This window comes from Schistocerca piceifrons, chromosome X (assembly GCF_021461385.2).
Source record: "Schistocerca piceifrons isolate TAMUIC-IGC-003096 chromosome X, iqSchPice1.1, whole genome shotgun sequence".
Classification (NCBI taxonomy): domain Eukaryota; kingdom Metazoa; phylum Arthropoda; class Insecta; order Orthoptera; family Acrididae; genus Schistocerca; species Schistocerca piceifrons.
Genome location: NC_060149.1, coordinates 522,445,526 through 522,463,491, shown reverse-complemented (window position 1 = coordinate 522,463,491; position 17,966 = coordinate 522,445,526). Strand labels below are relative to the sequence as shown.

General features: G+C 50.7%; 2 protein-coding genes across 2 annotated transcripts; both read left to right on the top strand.

Annotated features, from left to right (window-relative positions):
* Nucleotides 1-5,319: 5,319 nt before the first annotated feature.
* LOC124722487 (extensin-like) lies at nt 5,320-6,112 on the top strand. The gene is made up of 3 exons (XM_047247642.1): nt 5,320-5,509; nt 5,658-5,831; nt 5,913-6,112. Exons 1-3 carry the CDS (start codon nt 5,320-5,322, stop codon nt 6,110-6,112), a joined length of 564 nt encoding a protein of 187 aa, XP_047103598.1.
* Nucleotides 6,113-7,699: 1,587 nt separating this feature from the next.
* Nucleotides 7,700-8,237, top strand: LOC124722486 (pollen-specific leucine-rich repeat extensin-like protein 1). Its single transcript, XM_047247641.1, has 2 exons — nt 7,700-7,889; nt 8,038-8,237. Exons 1-2 carry the CDS (start codon nt 7,700-7,702, stop codon nt 8,235-8,237), a joined length of 390 nt encoding a protein of 129 aa, XP_047103597.1.
* Nucleotides 8,238-17,966: the final 9,729 nt, after the last annotated feature.

The following is a 17,966-nucleotide window of genomic DNA, read 5'->3' as shown; positions in this document are numbered from 1 at the left end:
CTAGAATATGTCGACGTGCTGTTATCGATATGTTATAGCAGACAATGTGACGAATTATCTGACGTACACCATTAGTTTTTAACAATTACAGTTACTGAATTGTGACACCAGTTTTTTTCTAATTAATGGAAGTATGTACATTTTCTATGGCACTGGACAGAAGTTTAGAAGACGACTTCAACAGCACAGCATGTGTGTAAAAGTGAATTATGTGGCACAGTCCCGTGACCAGGCTAGTGGTTTGACTGCAGGTAGCGTCCAGCCTTTCTTCAATGTTTCAGTAGGAGGCGGAGGGTGGCGAGCCCATCGCACTGGCCGCCCTTTATCTTTGGTAAAGATCTCCGGTGCTCATTTGATAGCAGGCTGAGTCGATCTGGGGCAGTCCTGGAGCGAAATTTCTGTGCCCTTATCCAGGACGGATCCCGGGACCTGCAAGGCAACAGTCTGCTTGTCCACCTGATGGACCTCCGCGGCCACAAACATTGTGTAACTTAGTTAAATACTAACAAGACAACTGAGCCGCAAATAATTACACCGCCATTAGGGGAAGAGGTTCTAAAGTATCCGCCGCAGGCGCTCAAAAGTAATGGCCCAGGTATACAAGGAACGCTATGTTTACTTTAGTTGAGACAGCACAATCTTCCTTCTTGGAAACGAATCTTGAAATAGTCGCGAACAAATAAAGTTATTCTGATTTGAACACAAAACAGTATTTCAGGCAGAAGGTCTTACTGTGAACTTTCACTTCAAGCCCAGTGACGCCGAGCTAGAGGACAACACAAAAATACACGACTGGCCATTACAATTGCTACACCAAGAATAAATGCAGATGATAAATGGATATTCATTGGACAAATATATTATACTACAACTGACATGTGATTACATTTTCACGCAATTTGGGTGCATAGATCCTGAGAAATCAGCACCCAGAACAATCACCTCTGGCCGTAATAACGGCCTTGATACGCCTGGGCATTGAGTCAAACAGAGCTTGGATGACGTGTACAGGTACAGCTGCCCATGCAGCATCAACACGATACCACAGTTCATCAAGAGTAGGGACTGGCGTATTGTGACGAGCCAGTTGCTCAGCCACCATTGACCAGGACAGCAGTCGAACGTTTTCTGTGTCCATAAAGGCCCGTACAGGCCCTGCAACATTCAGTCGTGCATTATCCTGTTGAAATGTAGGGTTTCGCAAGTATCGAATGGAGGGTAGAGCCACGGGTCGTAACTCATCTGAAATGTGACGTCCACTGTTCCAAGTGCCGTCAATGCCAACAAGAGATGACCGAGACGTGTAGCCAATGACACCCCATACCATCACGCCGGCTGATACGCCAGTATGGCGATGACGAATACACGCTTCCAATGTGCGTTCACCGCGATGTCGCCAAACACGGATGCGACCATCATGGTGCTATAAACAGAACCTGGATTCATCCGAAAAAATGACGTTTTGCCATTCGTGCACCTAGGTTCGTCGTTGAGTACACTATCGCAGGCGCTCCTGTCTGTGATACAGCGTCAAGAGTAACCGCAGCCATGGTCTCTGAGCTCATAGTGCGTACTGCTGCAGACGTCGTCGAACTGTTTGTGCAGATGGATGTTGTCTTACAAACGTCCCCATATGTTGACTCAGGGATCGCGACATGGCTGTACGATCCGTTACAGCCATGCGGATAAGATGCCTGTCATCTCGACTGCTAGTGATACGAGGCCGTTGGGGTTCAGCACGGCGTTCCGTATTACCCTCCTGAACCCACCGATTCCATATTCTGCTAACAGTCATTGGATCTCGACCAACGCGAGCAGCAATGTCGCGATACGATAAACCGCAATAGCGATAGACTACAATCCGAAATTTATCAAAGTCGGAAACGTGATTATACGCATTTCTCCTCCATACACGAGGCATCACAACAACGTTTCACCAGGCAACGCCGGTCAACTGCTGTTTGTGTATGAGAAATCGGTTGGAAACTTTCCTCATATCAGCACGTTGTAGGTGTCGCCACCAGTGCCAACCTTCTGTGAATGCTCTGAAAAGCTAATCATTTGCATATCACAGCATCTTCTTCCTGTCGGTTAAATTTCGCGTCTGTAGCACGTCATCTTCGTGGTGTAGCAATTTTAATGGTCAGTAGTGTATTACAAGTCCGATTGTCGGTCACCACGTCGGGGCCATGTCTTCTTCTGGAAGGCCACGTTGTAGGTTGTGGGTGGCGAAGGCTGGCACAGACTGCAGTGACTGCGGAGTGAGCTCCCGAGTGAAGAAACGCGTAAGCATTGGGCACCTGCCCCATGAAGCTCACTCGGTGTGGATTCTCCTCTCAGGGCCCGTGCACCAGCCTAAGTACAGCCCTCGGAGCCAGGATACCGGCAGTCTCGCTGCCTGTCACGTGGCTGGCGTGGGCGCGAGGTCTCTGGAACTAGCGACGTATGCTGGCACTTCGGTCGCAGTGTGGTGGCCATGTATAGCGTGGCAGCCCTCGAAAGTCGCCTGCTAGGATCCCGGCTGCTCACATAACTTCACTGTAGTGTGGGTTGCTGGCAGGGCAGGGGTAGGCCCCCAATACAGCAGATCCAACAACATTTGCACTACTGTACCAAAAGTAAGCACGAAGATTTAACATTGCATAGATCGCTTCTTTATCTGTATGTCTGGAGACCAACAGTCTGTACCTTGTAGTAGCAGCGACAAGACAACTTCCTAGTGAAGTTATTTCGATTTCCACTACGTATGACAATAGTCGAAAAATGGTTACCGTTCACGGCGAATGTTGCTTAATTATTAGATCAGTGGTGTGACTGTATGCTGAAAGGTATCCTGATAGTGCCAAATCCTCACACTGTGTCATTGCATACATTTTTTTTTAAAAAAAAAAAAAAAAAGAATCAAGATAACATACTGTAGCGGAAAAGTACAGCAAGCTGTAACCGAAATGCAACTAACATTTTAGCAGCGGTAACACACTATGCAAATATCACTCGAGGAAGCATGATATGCTTGCGGGATCAGAGAAAGGAGCGTTTTACGAATACTGCATTCCAATGCGTTTCATCCTTTCCGCATTTCGCTTCTACGACAGCTTCATTACAGCAACTTTCGAAATTGTTCACAGTTCTGCAAATGGCGTCTAAGAAAACTGCTCAGTGATGCAGGAGTGCTGTGCACGATTTTGTTTACACATGAAGCATCGTTGATAAACCACGGACGAAACATGCTTCGCAATATGCGCAGCTGTTCACTTGAGAATCCATACTATCTGAGGAAAGTGCCTCAACAGCTACCTTGGTGGTGCAGGTTTTTCAGGCTTCACACTATTGGACTCAGTTGTAATGTTGGGACCCTAAACAGCCACAAGTATATACAGTTAGCAACAGATATGCTGTAGCACTTACTGGAAGACACCCCACTGGACATGTGGTACCAACATGACGAATGTCCCTCTCTGAGTTACGATGTGTGCGTTGATATTCAACGTACAGTATTGTGTGCCAGCATCGCTTTATACCAAGTATCATGTGGCTCTGAGCACTATGGGACTTAACATCTGAGGTCATCAGTCCCCTAGACCTAGAACTACTTAAACCTAACTAACCCAAGGACATCACACACATCCATGCCAGAGGCAGGATTCGAACCTACAGCCGTAGCAGCAGTGCGGATCCCGACTGAAGCACCTACAAGCACTCGGTCATAACAGCCGGCTACCATGTATCAATTATCAAAGTAAACATGTAGTTTATTACCGGGGATCAGTGCGTTCATGTAGCACCAGCCACGCAACAGCAACCGCCACCGTGGCTGACACCTCCACCGCCATCAGTGCCACGTCTGATGCTCGCCTCTGGTGCTGCCCCCAGCCACACAACAGCCACCGCCACCGTGGCTGACACCTCCACCGCCATCAGTGCCACGTCTGATGCTCGCCTCTGGTGCTGCCCCCAGCCACGCAACAGCCACCGCCACCGTGGCTGACACCTCCACCGCCATTAGTGCCACGTCTGATGCTCGCCTCTGGTGCTGCCCCCAGCCACACAACAGCCACCGCAACCGTGGCTGACACCTCCACCGCCATCAGTGCCACGTCTGATGTTCTCCTCTGGTGCTGCCCCCAGCCACGCAACAGCCACCGCCACCGTGGCTGACACCTCCACCGCCATCAGTGCCACGTCTGATGCTCGCCTCTGGTGCTGCCCCAAGCCATGCAACAGCCACCGCCACCGCAGCTAACACCTCCACCGCCATCAGTGCCACGTCTGATGCTCGCCTCTGGTGCTGCCCCAAGCCACACAACAGCCACCGCCACCGTGGCTGACACCTCCACCGCCATCAGTGCCACGTCTGATGCTCGCCTCTGGTGCTGCCCCCAGCCACACAACAGCCACCGCCACCGTGGCTGACACCTCCACCGCAATCAGTGCCACGTCTGATGCTCTCCTCTGGTGCTGCCCCCAGCCACGCAACAGCCACCGCCACCGTGGCTGACACCTCCACCGCCATCAGTGCCACGTCTGATGCTCGCCTCTGGTGCTGCCCCAAGCCATGCAACAGCCACCGCCACCGCAGCTAACACCTCCACCGAGATCAGTGTCAGGTCTGATGCTCGCCTCTGGTGCTGCCCCAGCCACACAACAGCCACCGCCACCGTGGCTGACACCTCCACCGCCATCAGTGCCACGTCTGATGCTCGCCTCTGGTGTTGCCCCCAGCCACACAACAGCCACCGCCACCGTGGCTGACACCTCCACCACCATCAGTGCCACGTCTGATGCTCTCCTCTGGTGCTGCCCCCAGCCACGCAACAGCCACCGCCACCGCAGCTAACACCTCCACCGCCATCAGTGCCAGGTCTGATGCTCGCCTCTGGTGCTGCTCCCAGCCATGCAACAGCCACCGCCACCGTGGCTGACACCTCCACCGCCATCAGTGCCAGGTCTGATGCTCGCCTCTGGTGCTGCCCCCAGCCACGCAACAGCCACCGCCACCGTGGCTGACACCTCCACCGCCATCAGTGCCACGTCTGATGCTCGCCTCTGGTGCTGCCCCCAGCCACACAACAGCCACCGCCACCGTGGCTGACACCTCCACTGCCATCAGTGCCACGTCTGATGCTCGCCTCTGGTGCTGCCCCAAGCCACACAGCAGCCACCGCCACCATGGCTGACACCTCCACTGCCATCAGTGCCACGTCTGATGCTCTCCTCTGGTGCTGCCCCCAGCCACGCAACAGCCACCGCCACCGTGGCTGACACCTCCACCGCCATCAGTGCCACGTCTGATGCTCGCCTCTGGTGCTGCCCCAAGCCATGCAACAGCCACCGCCACCGCAGCTAACACCTCCACCGCCGTCAGTGCCACGTCTGATGCTCGCCTCTGGTGCTGCCCCCAGCCACACAACAGCCACCGCCACCGTGGCTGACACCTCCATCGCCATCAGTGCCACGTCTGATGCTCGCCTCTGGTGCTGCCCCCAGCCAAACAACAGCCACCGCCACCGTGGCTGACACCTCCACCGCCATCAGTGCCACGTCTGATGCTCTCCTCTGGTGCTGCCCCCATCCACGCAACAGCCACCGCCACCGTGGCTGACACCTCCACCGCCATCAGTGCCACGTCTGATGCTCGCCTCTGGTGCTGCCCCCAGCCACACAACAGCCACCGCCACCGTGGCTGACACCTCCACCACCATCAGTGCCACGTCTGATGCTCGCCTCTGGTGCTGCCCCCAGCAACGCAACAGCCACCGCCACCGTGGCTGACACCTCCACCGCCATCAGTGCCACGTCTGATGCTCGCCTCTGGTGCTGCCCCAAGCCATGCAACAGCCACCGCCACCGCAGCTAACACCTCCACCGCCATCAGTGCCAGGTCTGATGCTCGCCTCTGGTGCTGCCCCCAGCCACACAACAGCCACCGCCACCGTGGCTGACACCTCCACCACCATCAGTGCCAGGTCTGATGCTCGCCTCTGGTGCTGCCCCCAGCCACACAACAGCCACCGCCACCGTGGCTGACACCTCCACCGCCATCAGTGCCACGTCTGATGCTCGCCTCTGGTGCTGCCCCCAGCCACACAACAGCCACCGCCACCGTGGCTGACACCTCCACCACCATCAGTGCCACGTCTGATGCTCGCCTCTGGTGCTGCCCCCAACCACGCAACAGCCACCGCCACCGTGGCTGACACCTCCACCGCCATCAGTGCCACGTCTGATGCTCGCCTCTGGTGCTGCCCCAAGCCATGCAACAGCCACCGCCACCGCAGCTAACACCTCCACCGCCATCAGTGCCAGGTCTGATGCTCGCCTCTGGTGCTGCCCCCAGCCACACAACAGCCACCGCCACCGTGGCTGACACCTCCACCACCATCAGTGCCACGTCTGATGCTCGCCTCTGGTGCTGCCCCCAGCCACACAACAGCCACCGCCACCGTGGCTGACACCTCCACCGCCATCAGTGCCACGTCTGATGCTCGCCTCTGGTGCTGCCCCATGCCATGCAACAGCCACCGCCACCGCAGCTAACACCTCCACCGCCATCAGTGCCAGGTCTGATGCTTGCCTCTGGTGCTGCCCCCAGCCACACAACAGCCACCGCCACCGTGGCTGACACCTCCACCACCATCAGTGCCACGTCTGATGCTCGCCTCTGGTGCTGCCCCCAGCCTCACAACAGCCACCGCCACCGTGGCTGACACCTCCACCGCCATCAGTGCCACGTCTGATGCTCGCCTCTGGTGCTGCCCCAAGCCATGCAACAGCCACCGCCACCGCAGCTAACACCTCCACCGCCATCAGTGCCACGTCTGATGCTCGCCTCTGGTGCTGCCCCCAGCCACGCAACAGCCACCGCCACCGTGGCTGACACCTCCACCGCCATCAGTGCCACGTCTGATGCTCGCCTCTGGTGCTGCCCCCAGCCACACAACAGCCACCGCCACTGTGGCTGACACCTCCACCGCCATCAGTGCCACGTCTGATGCTCGCCTCTGGTGCTGCCCCAAGCCACATAGCAGCCACCGCCACCGTGGCTGACACCTCCACCGCCATCAGTGCCACGTCTGATGCTCTCCTCTGGTGCTGCCCCCAGCCACGCAACAGCCACCGCCACCGTGGCTGACACCTCCACCGCCATCAGTGCCACGTCTGATGCTCGCCTCTGGTGCTGCCCCAAGCCATGCAACAGCCACCGCCACCGCAGCTAACACCTCCACCGCCATCAGTGCCACGTCTGATGCTCGCCTCTGGTGCTGCCCCCAGCCACACAACAGCCACCGCCACCGTGGCTGACACCTCCACCGCCATTAGTGCCACGTCTGATGCTCGCCTCTGGTGCTGCCCCCAGCCACACAACAGCCACCGCCACCGTGGCTGACACCTCCACCGCCATCAGTGCCACGTCTGATGCTCGCCTCTGGTGCTGCCCCCAGCCACACAACAGCCACCGCCACCGTGGCTGACACCTCCACTGCCATCAGTGCCACGTCTGATGCTCGCCTCTGGTGCTGCCCCAAGCCACACAGCAGCCACCGCCACCGTGGCTGACACCTCCACTGCCATCAGTGCCACGTCTGATGCTCTCCTCTGGTGCTGCCCCCAGCCACGCAACAGCCACCGCCACCGTGGCTGACACCTCCACCGCCATCAGTGCCACGCCTGATGCTCGCCTCTGGTGCTGCCCCAAGCCATGCAACAGCCACCGCCACCGCAGCTAACACCTCCACCGCCGTCAGTGCCACGTCTGATGCTCGCCTCTGGTGCTGCCCCCAGCCACACAACAGCCACCGCCACCGTGGCTGACACCTCCACCGCCATCAGTGCCACGTCTGATGCTCGCCTCTGGTGCTGCCCCCAGCCAAACAACAGCCACCGCCACCGTGGCTGACACCTCCACCGCCATCAGTGCCACGTCTGATGCTCTCCTCTGGTGCTGCCCCCATCCACGCAACAGCCACCGCCACCGTGGCTGACACCTCCACCGCCATCAGTGCCACGTCTGATGCTCGCCTCTGGTGCTGCCCCCAGCCACACAACAGCCACCGCCACCGTGGCTGACACCTCCACCACCATCAGTGCCACGTCTGATGCTCGCCTCTGGTGCTGCCCCCAGCAACGCAAGAGCCACCGCCACCGTGGCTGACACCTCCACCGCCATCAGTGCCACGTCTGATGCTCGCCTCTGGTGCTGCCCCAAGCCATGCAACAGCCACCGCCACCGCAGCTAACACCTCCACCGCCATCAGTGCCAGGTCTGATGCTCGCCTCTGGTGCTGCCCCAAGCCATGCAACAGCCACCGCCACCGCAGCTAACACCTCCACCGCCATCAGTGCCAGGTCTGATGCTCGCCTCTGGTGCTGCCCCCAGCCACACAACAGCCACCGCCACCGTGGCTGACACCTCCACCACCATCAGTGCCACGTCTGATGCTCGCCTCTGGTGCTGCCCCCAGCCACACAACAGCCACCGCCACCATGGCTGACACCTCCACCACCATCAGTGCCACGTCTGATGCTCGCCTCTGGTGCTGCCCCCAGCCACACAACAGCCACCGCCACCGTGGCTGACACCTCCACCGCCATCAGTGCCACGTCTGATGCTCGCCTCTGGTGCTGCCCCCAGCCACACAACAGCCACCGCCACCGTGGCTGACACCTCCACCACCATCAGTGCCACGTCTGATGCTCGCCTCTGGTGCTGCCCCCAGCCACGCAACAGCCACCGCCACCGTGGCTGACACCTCCACCGCCATCAGTGCCACGTCTGATGCTCGCCTCTGGTGCTGCCCCCAGCCACACAACAGCCACTGCCACCGTGGCTGACACCTCCACCGCCATCAGTGCCACGTCTGATGCTCGCCTCTGGTGCTGCCCCAAGCCACATAGCAGCCACCGCCACCGTGGCTGACACCTCCACCGCCATCAGTGCCACGTCTGATGCTCTCCTCTGGTGCTGCCCCCAGCCACGCAACAGCCACCGCCACCGTGGCTGACACCTCCACCGCCATCAGTGCCACGTCTGATGCTCGCCTCTGGTGCTGCCCCAAGCCATGCAACAGCCACCGCCACCGCAGCTAACACCTCCACCGCCATCAGTGCCACGTCTGATGCTCGCCTCTGGTGCTGCCCCCAGCCACACAACAGCCACCGCCACCGTGGCTGACACCTCCACCGCCATTAGTGCCACGTCTGATGCTCGCCTCTGGTGCTGCCCCCAGCCACACAACAGCCACCGCCACCGTGGCTGACACCTCCACCGCCATCAGTGCCACGTCTGATGCTCTCCTCTGGTGCTGCCCCCAGCCACGCAGCAGCCACAGCCACCGCCACCGCGGCTGACACCTCCACCGCCATCAGTGCCACGTCTGATGCTCGCCTCTGGTGCTGCCCCCAGCCACGCAACAGCCACCGCCACCGCGACTGCCTGAGGTCTGCATTTGCCTGAGCAATCCGTCAGTGGTCGATGGGAAAACCATTCTGTTTTTCATTGTCCTGAACATCAGTGTATAAACAAGAATCCTCACAAGTGTGGAACATCGAATCGGTGCCATCCGGTAGGCGAGAGAGAGTATTTGGGTTCGAATGGTTAGCCATGAGCCTGTCAACAATTTTGTACCGATAACTTGAGAGGAGAAGAGACCAACACTGCAACTTCTCCTCCATGCACGGAGAGACTAGCTTTGAAGGGCTGATCAGTGAGGTTGTGGTCAGCCATCACATACAATTTTCTGCCATATAAGTATTGGTGAAATTGTTTCATCTCATACACCATAGCAAGAGCTTCCATCTATAACTGCGAGTAATGGCTCTGTGCTTTGTTGAGTAGTTTGGATATGAAGGCAACTGAGATGTCCAATGTGCAAGAGAACAGCGCCAACCCCATACCAAGATGCTTCAACCACAGATATGACCGGCTTATTGGGATCAAAATTTACTAAACAACAATAGCTCAGTAAAGCATCTTTCAGATTCAAAAATGCTACTTGCTCTCTTCCACTACTTGACGAAACTGATGCTTCAGTTAATTAAATGTACTAAATGTTCGAATTTGGAATTGAGGTATGAGATTTGCACTAACTTTACAATTATTATTGTAGTTCATAATTTATAAAAGTCTTACACTCTTCAGCTCACTAATGTTCAAACCCTAGCTGCTCTCAGCATAGTCATACAAAGATAGATTCCTTAATGCACGTTTGGTAATAGTTGGAGAACTCCAAGTTCTATTAGGTGAATGAAATACCAAGTTATTACACCTAATCACAAGTTAAATTTAGTTCATAAACAGAGCAAGATCCGCCACACATCTATCGCAGCCGTTACTGCCAGTCTGCTACACATTCGACAAGAAGACCTAAGCAACCACTCTTTTCCAATGTAACAAGCCTAGACGTAAAGGAAAAGTACACATTATCTTATGTTGGAGAGAAAAAACAGAGGGGAGTTATGTATGATTTTTTTCTCACGTCATCATTAAAAACTTATTACCGCACTCATGCTTAGCTCTCCCTCTTCCTTTCAGTGCATCTTATTGTAGCGATGCCCAGAATGAATCTGTTATTTTTGAAACCCTGTAAGTCATGTGATGTATATATATACTAAGATGGTATCTGTTCTTTCGAACATGTTCTTTCGGACATGTGATTTCGGCTTTGTTAACGTGAAAAATCAAAAGACTGTATGGTATACTAATATGTGACAAAATACATTTACGTAAAAACAAAAATTCTGGAAAAATAGTCTTCAAATTTATTTAGTTCAGTTCATCCTTGAGGACCTAAAATATGAGAATTTCAGCTTCAAGAATCGGACCCCTAGACAAGACGAACTGGAGCCAACTCTACATGACGAGGTACGTGAACTAGAACGTTTATTGTAATCTTCGCTCCTCTCAAATTTTCGAATGTCCGAAAGAACAGATACCATCGGTGACCAAGCAGCTCGTTAGAATGAAATTACAGTGAAATGAAAACCCTTAGCTGCTTACAGGCGTTGACATACGTCAACGGGGACAGATGAAAATGTGTGCCCCGACAGGGACTCGAATCGAGGATCTCCTGCTTACATGGCACACGCTCTATCCATCTGAGCCACCGAGGACACAGAGTATAATGCGACTGCAGGGACTTGTCTCTGGCACGCATCCCGCGAAACCCACATTCCCAACGTATTGTCCCGCACTACATTCGTAGTGCCCCCGATCTCTTGAGTAAGCACAATGGTTATACTATGATACTTTCACACCTCGAGGCACTGCTCTACCGCGGGATTCAACGGATACGGCAGCTTTCATGAATGAGGGAGGCCACCAAGCTTTATAAGCAACAATATAATTATCTTCTGCAACGCCGTGCGGTTAAAGGCGCTGCAGTCTGGAACCGCAAGACCGCTACGGTCGCAGGTTCGAATCCTGCCTCGGGCATGGATGTTTGTGATGTCCTTAGGTTAGTTAGGTTTAACTAGTTCTAAGTTCTAGGGGACTAATGACCTCAGCAGTTGAGTCCCATAGTGCTCAAAGCCATTTTTCTTCTGCAACGTAACTGTGAACATATTATTCCTCGATGCATTAGTATTCAGTGACACACAATCCATCAATGTATACACTCTATCAAATTTCCTTATCTTTCTGTTGGCGACAGAAAAGTCTCTGTCGCAAGGAAGGAAGCTATCAGCTCTCAATGGGAAGTGCTGGTTTATAGTATGAAGTCTGACAAGTACAAGAAGCATTCTCACTATAGTATTATTTCAGTTTTTACTAGAATACCCACCTAAGAACATGTGCAAATCTCTTACATTTACAGGAATATCTTTAAAACAGTTAATCAAACAAGAACATAACTCATCAAGTCTTTAGCTGCAATACCCTCATGGTAACGTTAAACCACAGAACGTATCATCTCTTAAGCTGTGAATGCAAAACACATTCACAATTAACTGCCTGAGGTAAAATGCTTCTTGCATTGGCAACCTAGGTAAGTCCAAGTCTTCTATATGAACTCTGCATATCTCTATGTATCCGAGTTTCTTTTTGGCACATCTGGTATGTGTTTTGTTGACCCCAGAATCTTTTAGATCCCCTAAGGTGTATCATTTTTTTCCAAACAATGGCTCTTCTTACATTGTCAGCTAAACTTTCATACTTTACCCTAACAAAGAAACATTCACATGTGGGACAAATATCTACTTGAGGCCTACCAAAACCCAGAAAAACGTGTACATTGAAGGTTTCTAGCTAAAAATTGTACTTTAATTTGAAAAAACCGGATAGTTTTTCCTAACGCATGACTAACATTCAGTTATTCATTTAAGTACTAGCACTGTTTGGAACTGTTATACGATTCTTTATAGGAAAAGTGGAACTTTATAGCTTCCACAACATGCCTTGGATTTGCGTGTGAGGTCCATTCTAAAACTCTTATCAATAGAAGATTGTCCTTCATACAGTAGATTACAGAGACGGCGAACTCGGTCGTCACTAACACATGTAAGATACAAAATGCTTTCTTACAAACAATGTGCCTTATATTTCTAGTTGTTAGACTATAGATGAAAGAGTTCTTCCTTATAGTTGGATTTTCATGAGGAGTCCTTCTTTTTTGTATGGCACACAGGTGGATGAGAGACTGTAAATAAACATCTTGTTCATTCTTTGTGTACCACTGTGTAAGTCTGTTACGAAATTCGTCCTTGTTGTTGCTAAGTCTGTCAGTGGAATCCTTTTTGTACCTAGTATTGACAACAAATAACTACATCATAGGTTATGTTGTATATGAAAGAGGTTATCTTTCGCAAATTCCAACATTACAAACAAAATGGTTGGAGTAAGTCAAGAGTTATTTCCATTTAAATCATGTATTATTAGTTATCAGGTAACAGACTGAGCAGAAATCTTACTTGCAAGGGACATTACAATTTCGTGAATGCACTTCTTTGTTATTACAGACGACATATGAACTTCGTTTCATTCCTGCTGTTTTCATTATATTAGACTTACATACATATTTACTTCTAATTAATTTTTTTTCTGTTTGACAGTTATATGGTTATCGTCCGAAGATTTTGTCACATAAAACTGAATTATCAAAAAGACTGATTGATGGGGTTTGAAAACTGATTCCACTACCGCTGCATACCGATGTCACACCTTCTATGCACAACAGTTCCATAACAGAATACATCAGACAACTGTCTGACCACCACATACAACTTCTAGCGACCATTTCCTGGTCAGCACTGTCCACCTGCTCACAACCACAACAACAAATACACTCCATCTACCTGCCACACTCCAACTGCCACTCCTCGTTTCGAAAACTGGCCTATCCAAGTATGGCGATCGCGTCCTTGCTGTTCATTGGCTGTGTCAAGCCCGCTCGGAAGATTCAAATGGTTCAAATGGCTCTGAGCACTATGGGACTTAACTTCTGAGGTCATCAGTCCCCTAGAACTTAGAACTACTTAAACCTAACTAACCTAAGGACATCACACACATCCATGCCCGAGGCAGGATTCGAACCGGCGACCGTAGCAATCGCGCGGTTCCAGACTGTAGCGCCTAGAACCGCTCGGCCACTCCGGCCGGCCGCTCGGAAGACCACAGACAAAGACATAAGTATAGCTGGTGTAGCAGAGAAAAAGCGGAAATCGATCAACGTGTTACCGACACAAAAGCAAAAGTGCGTGCGAATGATCGACATGAATGTAAATGGAACATATGAAAGATGACTGATTAAAGCTGACACCTGTCAACCTACAGCCGGCCGGTGTGGCTGAGCGGTTCTAGGCGCTTCAGCCTGGAACCGCGCGACCGCTACGGTCGCAGGTTCGAATCCTGCCTCGGGCATGGATGTGTGTGATGTCCTTAGGTTAGTTAGGTTTAAGTAGTTCTAAGTTCTAGGGGACTGATGACCTCAGATGTGAAGTCCCATAGTACTCAGAGCCATATGAACCATTTTTTGTCAACCTACAGTTCATAGTGAGACTGGAGTCTGGGCTGATATTTATTACTTATGATTTAGTTTTGAATTTAAGTGTGGCATTTTCATAATAAATAGAGGGGGTTGGAAGTGCCAGCTGCAAAGAAGTAATTCATTTGTCGCAAACATTTATATTGATAAACAAAATAGTTTTAGACCACAGCTATAAATACTTAACAAATACGAGAGCCTGGTGAAAATTAATTCCGCCGAATTTCATATTCTATTCCCTGTATCGGTTGAAGTATTAGATGTCGACTTTCCCGCTTCGCTGATGCGAGTTGCAACGTTCTGCTGCCAGAGAGCTCCGAATTGTAGCGTGTACCATGGCTGTGTGTAACGCAACTACGTCACTGAGTGAGAAACAGCATGCTGTAATCGAGTGTCTAGCCACAGAAAACGTGATTACAACTGAAATCCATGAAGAGTGAAATATGAGTACGATGATGATTGTATCGACCTCAGTAACGCACGACTTTGGGATGTTCAAGACGTCGTGCATTTAGAATTAACACCTAAAGGCGCCACCATAAACTCTGCAAGGTACTGCGAGACCAGCAGAAAACTGAAAGGACGAATTCTAAGAGTTCGTCCACTCTCTCCTTCAAATGCAATCCCAGACCAAAAACGAGTACTGCGACATCTGCAACATTCTAATACAATCGGGACATGGTCCCATGCCATTTTCATCTGTTTCCAAAAGTAAGAGCTGACCCTCCAGGGCTTCACTATAGTGACGAAGTGGAGCAAGCAGAATTGAGGTCGTGGCTCCGTCAACAAAGTCAGACATTATACAGTGATGACATCAACAAACTGGTCTCGCGTTGGCAGAAATTTATCTGCCGCATGGTGACTATGTTCAGAACTAAATATGTGTGCGTGGAGGATAAAGATGTAGTCTGAAAATAAAATAGTTTTATTGGAAAAGCATCAGGAGTTTTCAAATGAAACATTGGGAGGCATTACTTTTCACCGCTCCCTCGCATTTGTTACAAAATACTTGAATTTTTCCATTACTAACAATGAAATAAAATACGAGGGCGTTTGAAAAGTCCGTGCAAAGTCCGAGATACGGCACCACCGGCGCGTATCGAGTTCATGTTTAGTTAGTAGCATCTTTGGAAAGAACTCACACCAAGTTTCAGCCATATTGGTCTCTTTCTTTGTGTTTGGCATTCGTGTGAATCAAGGAAGTGGAGTGATTGTCAAAAAACGGACGAAAAAGAATTTCGTGTGGTGAGTAAACACTACTTTATGAAAGGCAAAACGCCTCAGGAGACTAAAGAGAAGCTTAATAAACATTATAGTGACTCTGCACCTTCGATTAGAACTGTTTCAAAATTTTCCGAGTGGCCATATGGGCACAAGTGGTGCTGAACATTTTGGACGCCCTGTGGAGGTTACGACTCCAGAAATCATTGATAAAATCCATGATATGGTGATGGATGACAGAAGAGTTAAGGTTCGTGAGATTGCAAGTGCTGTGGGCATCTCGAATGAATGGGTACATATTATTTTGCATAAACATTTGGACATGAGAAAGCTATCCGCAAGATGGGCTCCGCGATTGCTCACGCTTGACCAAAAACTGAATCGTGTGAAGTGTTGCAAGGATGGTTTGCAGCTGTTCAGGAAGAATCCGCAGGACTTTAAGTGTCGTTTCGTCACTGTGGATGAAACATGGACACCTTACTATACTCCTGAGACGAAAGAATAATCTAAACAATGGCTTACCGAGGGAGAATTTGCACCAAAAAAAGGCGAAGACCATTCCTTCGGCTGGAAAGGCTATGGCGACTGTCTTTTGGAATTCTCAAAGAATAATCAAAAATGGCTCTGAGCACTATGGGACTCAGCTGCTGAGGTCATAAGTCCCCTAGAACTTAGAACTACTTAAACCTAACTAACCTAAGGACAACACACACATCCATGCCCGAGGCAGGATTCGAACCTGCGACCGTAGCGGTCGCGCGGTTCCAGACTGTAGCGCCAGAACCGCTCGGCCACCAGCGGCCGGCGTCAAAGGATAATCCTCATCGACTATCTGGAAAGAGTAAAACCATTACAGGTGCATATTATTCATCGTTATTGAACCGTTTGAAACCCGAGCTGCAAGAAAACGCCGGCGATTGGACCGCAAAAAGTCCTTTTCCATCACGACAATGCACCAGCACACACCTCAGGAGTTGTGGTCGCAACATTAATGGAATTAGGATTCCAACTCGTTTCACATCCTCCGTATTCTCCAGACTTGGCTCCTTCGGACTACTATTTGTTCCCCAATTCGAAGAAATGGCTGGCAGGACAAAATTTTATTCAAACGAGGAGGTGGTTTCAGCGACTAATAGTTATTTTACAGACTCGGACGATTCCTATTATTCGGAAGGAATCAACAAATTAGAACAGCGTTGGACGACGTGTGTAAGTCTAAAAGCAGACTATGTCGAAAAATAAAACAGGTTTACCCCAAACACGTAAGTAGTTTTTATTTTTGCACGGACTTTTCAAACGCTCCTCGTAATGATGCACCCATTAACAAATAAAAAGGATATCAAATGGTCGTTACCAGTGGTTTAAATCGTGGTTGTCAGGAGAAAAGAAACTGGCAGGCGGACTTTGATGAAGGTGCTGTAGTGCAAGTAATTTATTATATAAATTGAAGGTTAAGGGGAGAGAAAGGGAAGAAACTGTTGATGTCAGCTGCATCGGCAGTTTGTGCGGAATCTGTGGCGACGAATGAAAGTGTGCGGCGGACCGGGATTTGAACCCAAGAGCTCTTGCTTACAAGGCAGTTGCATTAAGCACTGCGCCATCCAGAGACAGCGATTACGGTAATTGAGCTGTCTGTCTCTGCATGCCTCTCGGCAGACTCAGAGTGCCACCTAGCACCACCTGTCTGTAGTTCCCATCCATGTCCTCCACGCTCGCTACTTTCAGATTCCCGGAGAAGGTCGAACGTAATTGTGCATCCGCACTAAAGGTGGTGGATTTATTGCCCGTCGAGACAAATCAGTTATATGATTTCGTGGTGTCTGTTATTTCCGGCATATCCGAGAGGCGTGCCGAGATAGTTCACGCAATTCTGATAATCTCTGTGTCCGGATGGCGCAGTGGTTAAGGGGAGGTTTACTATCTGGCCCGAAAAAAGCATGTTCTTTGAGAATTTTTTTCTCGGGATATGTTACAGATATCAATGTCAAATTTTCTCAATATTTTTATTGATATTTCCTCTACAAACTGGAATTTTTTGACCGGAAATGTCGAAGAGCAAAGGCGGAAGTGCCGTCGGAACGAAACAAAATTTCGATGTAGACCTTCACGCGCGGTATGTCACAGGTCAGCCGGCTCGTCTGAAATCAAAATTGAGTTGACGTTAGCGAAGTATATAACATTCTTTAGGAGCTGTACCTCGCTTTAGTTATTTGGACCACAGGAAACAAAATTGCGGCCATTTTAAGAAAAACATGGTTTTTTCATCGCTTTTCGACTTCGTCGTCCAAGTAAAAATATTTATAGTTGATGGATCGGAATAAAAGTGGTACAACTTCTAGAAAATTTAGTTAGCTTCGTCGGAAACAAAGAATCATGCCAATCGGTTCAGTAGGCTTCAAGTTACCATACGGCGCGATAAGAAAAACGTCATTTCGAGAAAAACGCGTTTGACGTTTTGACTACATATAAATGCAATATTATGCCACTTACGTTCAATCTGTTATTCCAGGTCCATAAACTAGTCCTTCCTCTTGCTCATAGAGGGCGTTCTGCTCGATCTAAGCCATCCTGCGCTGCTCCAGAGCCGATAGTACGGCCGGTGACAAGCGGTTTTTGGCCGCTTGAATTCGGTGGTCGTCCGAATGCTTGGCGAACTGCGTCGAATAGAGTCCCAGGGTGACGTCCATGGTTGTCATGGTCTTCAGAATTGCTCAATACCCTTCGTTGAAGTTGCTCATTGCCAGGAAAGTCGCAATCTCCACAGTCTTT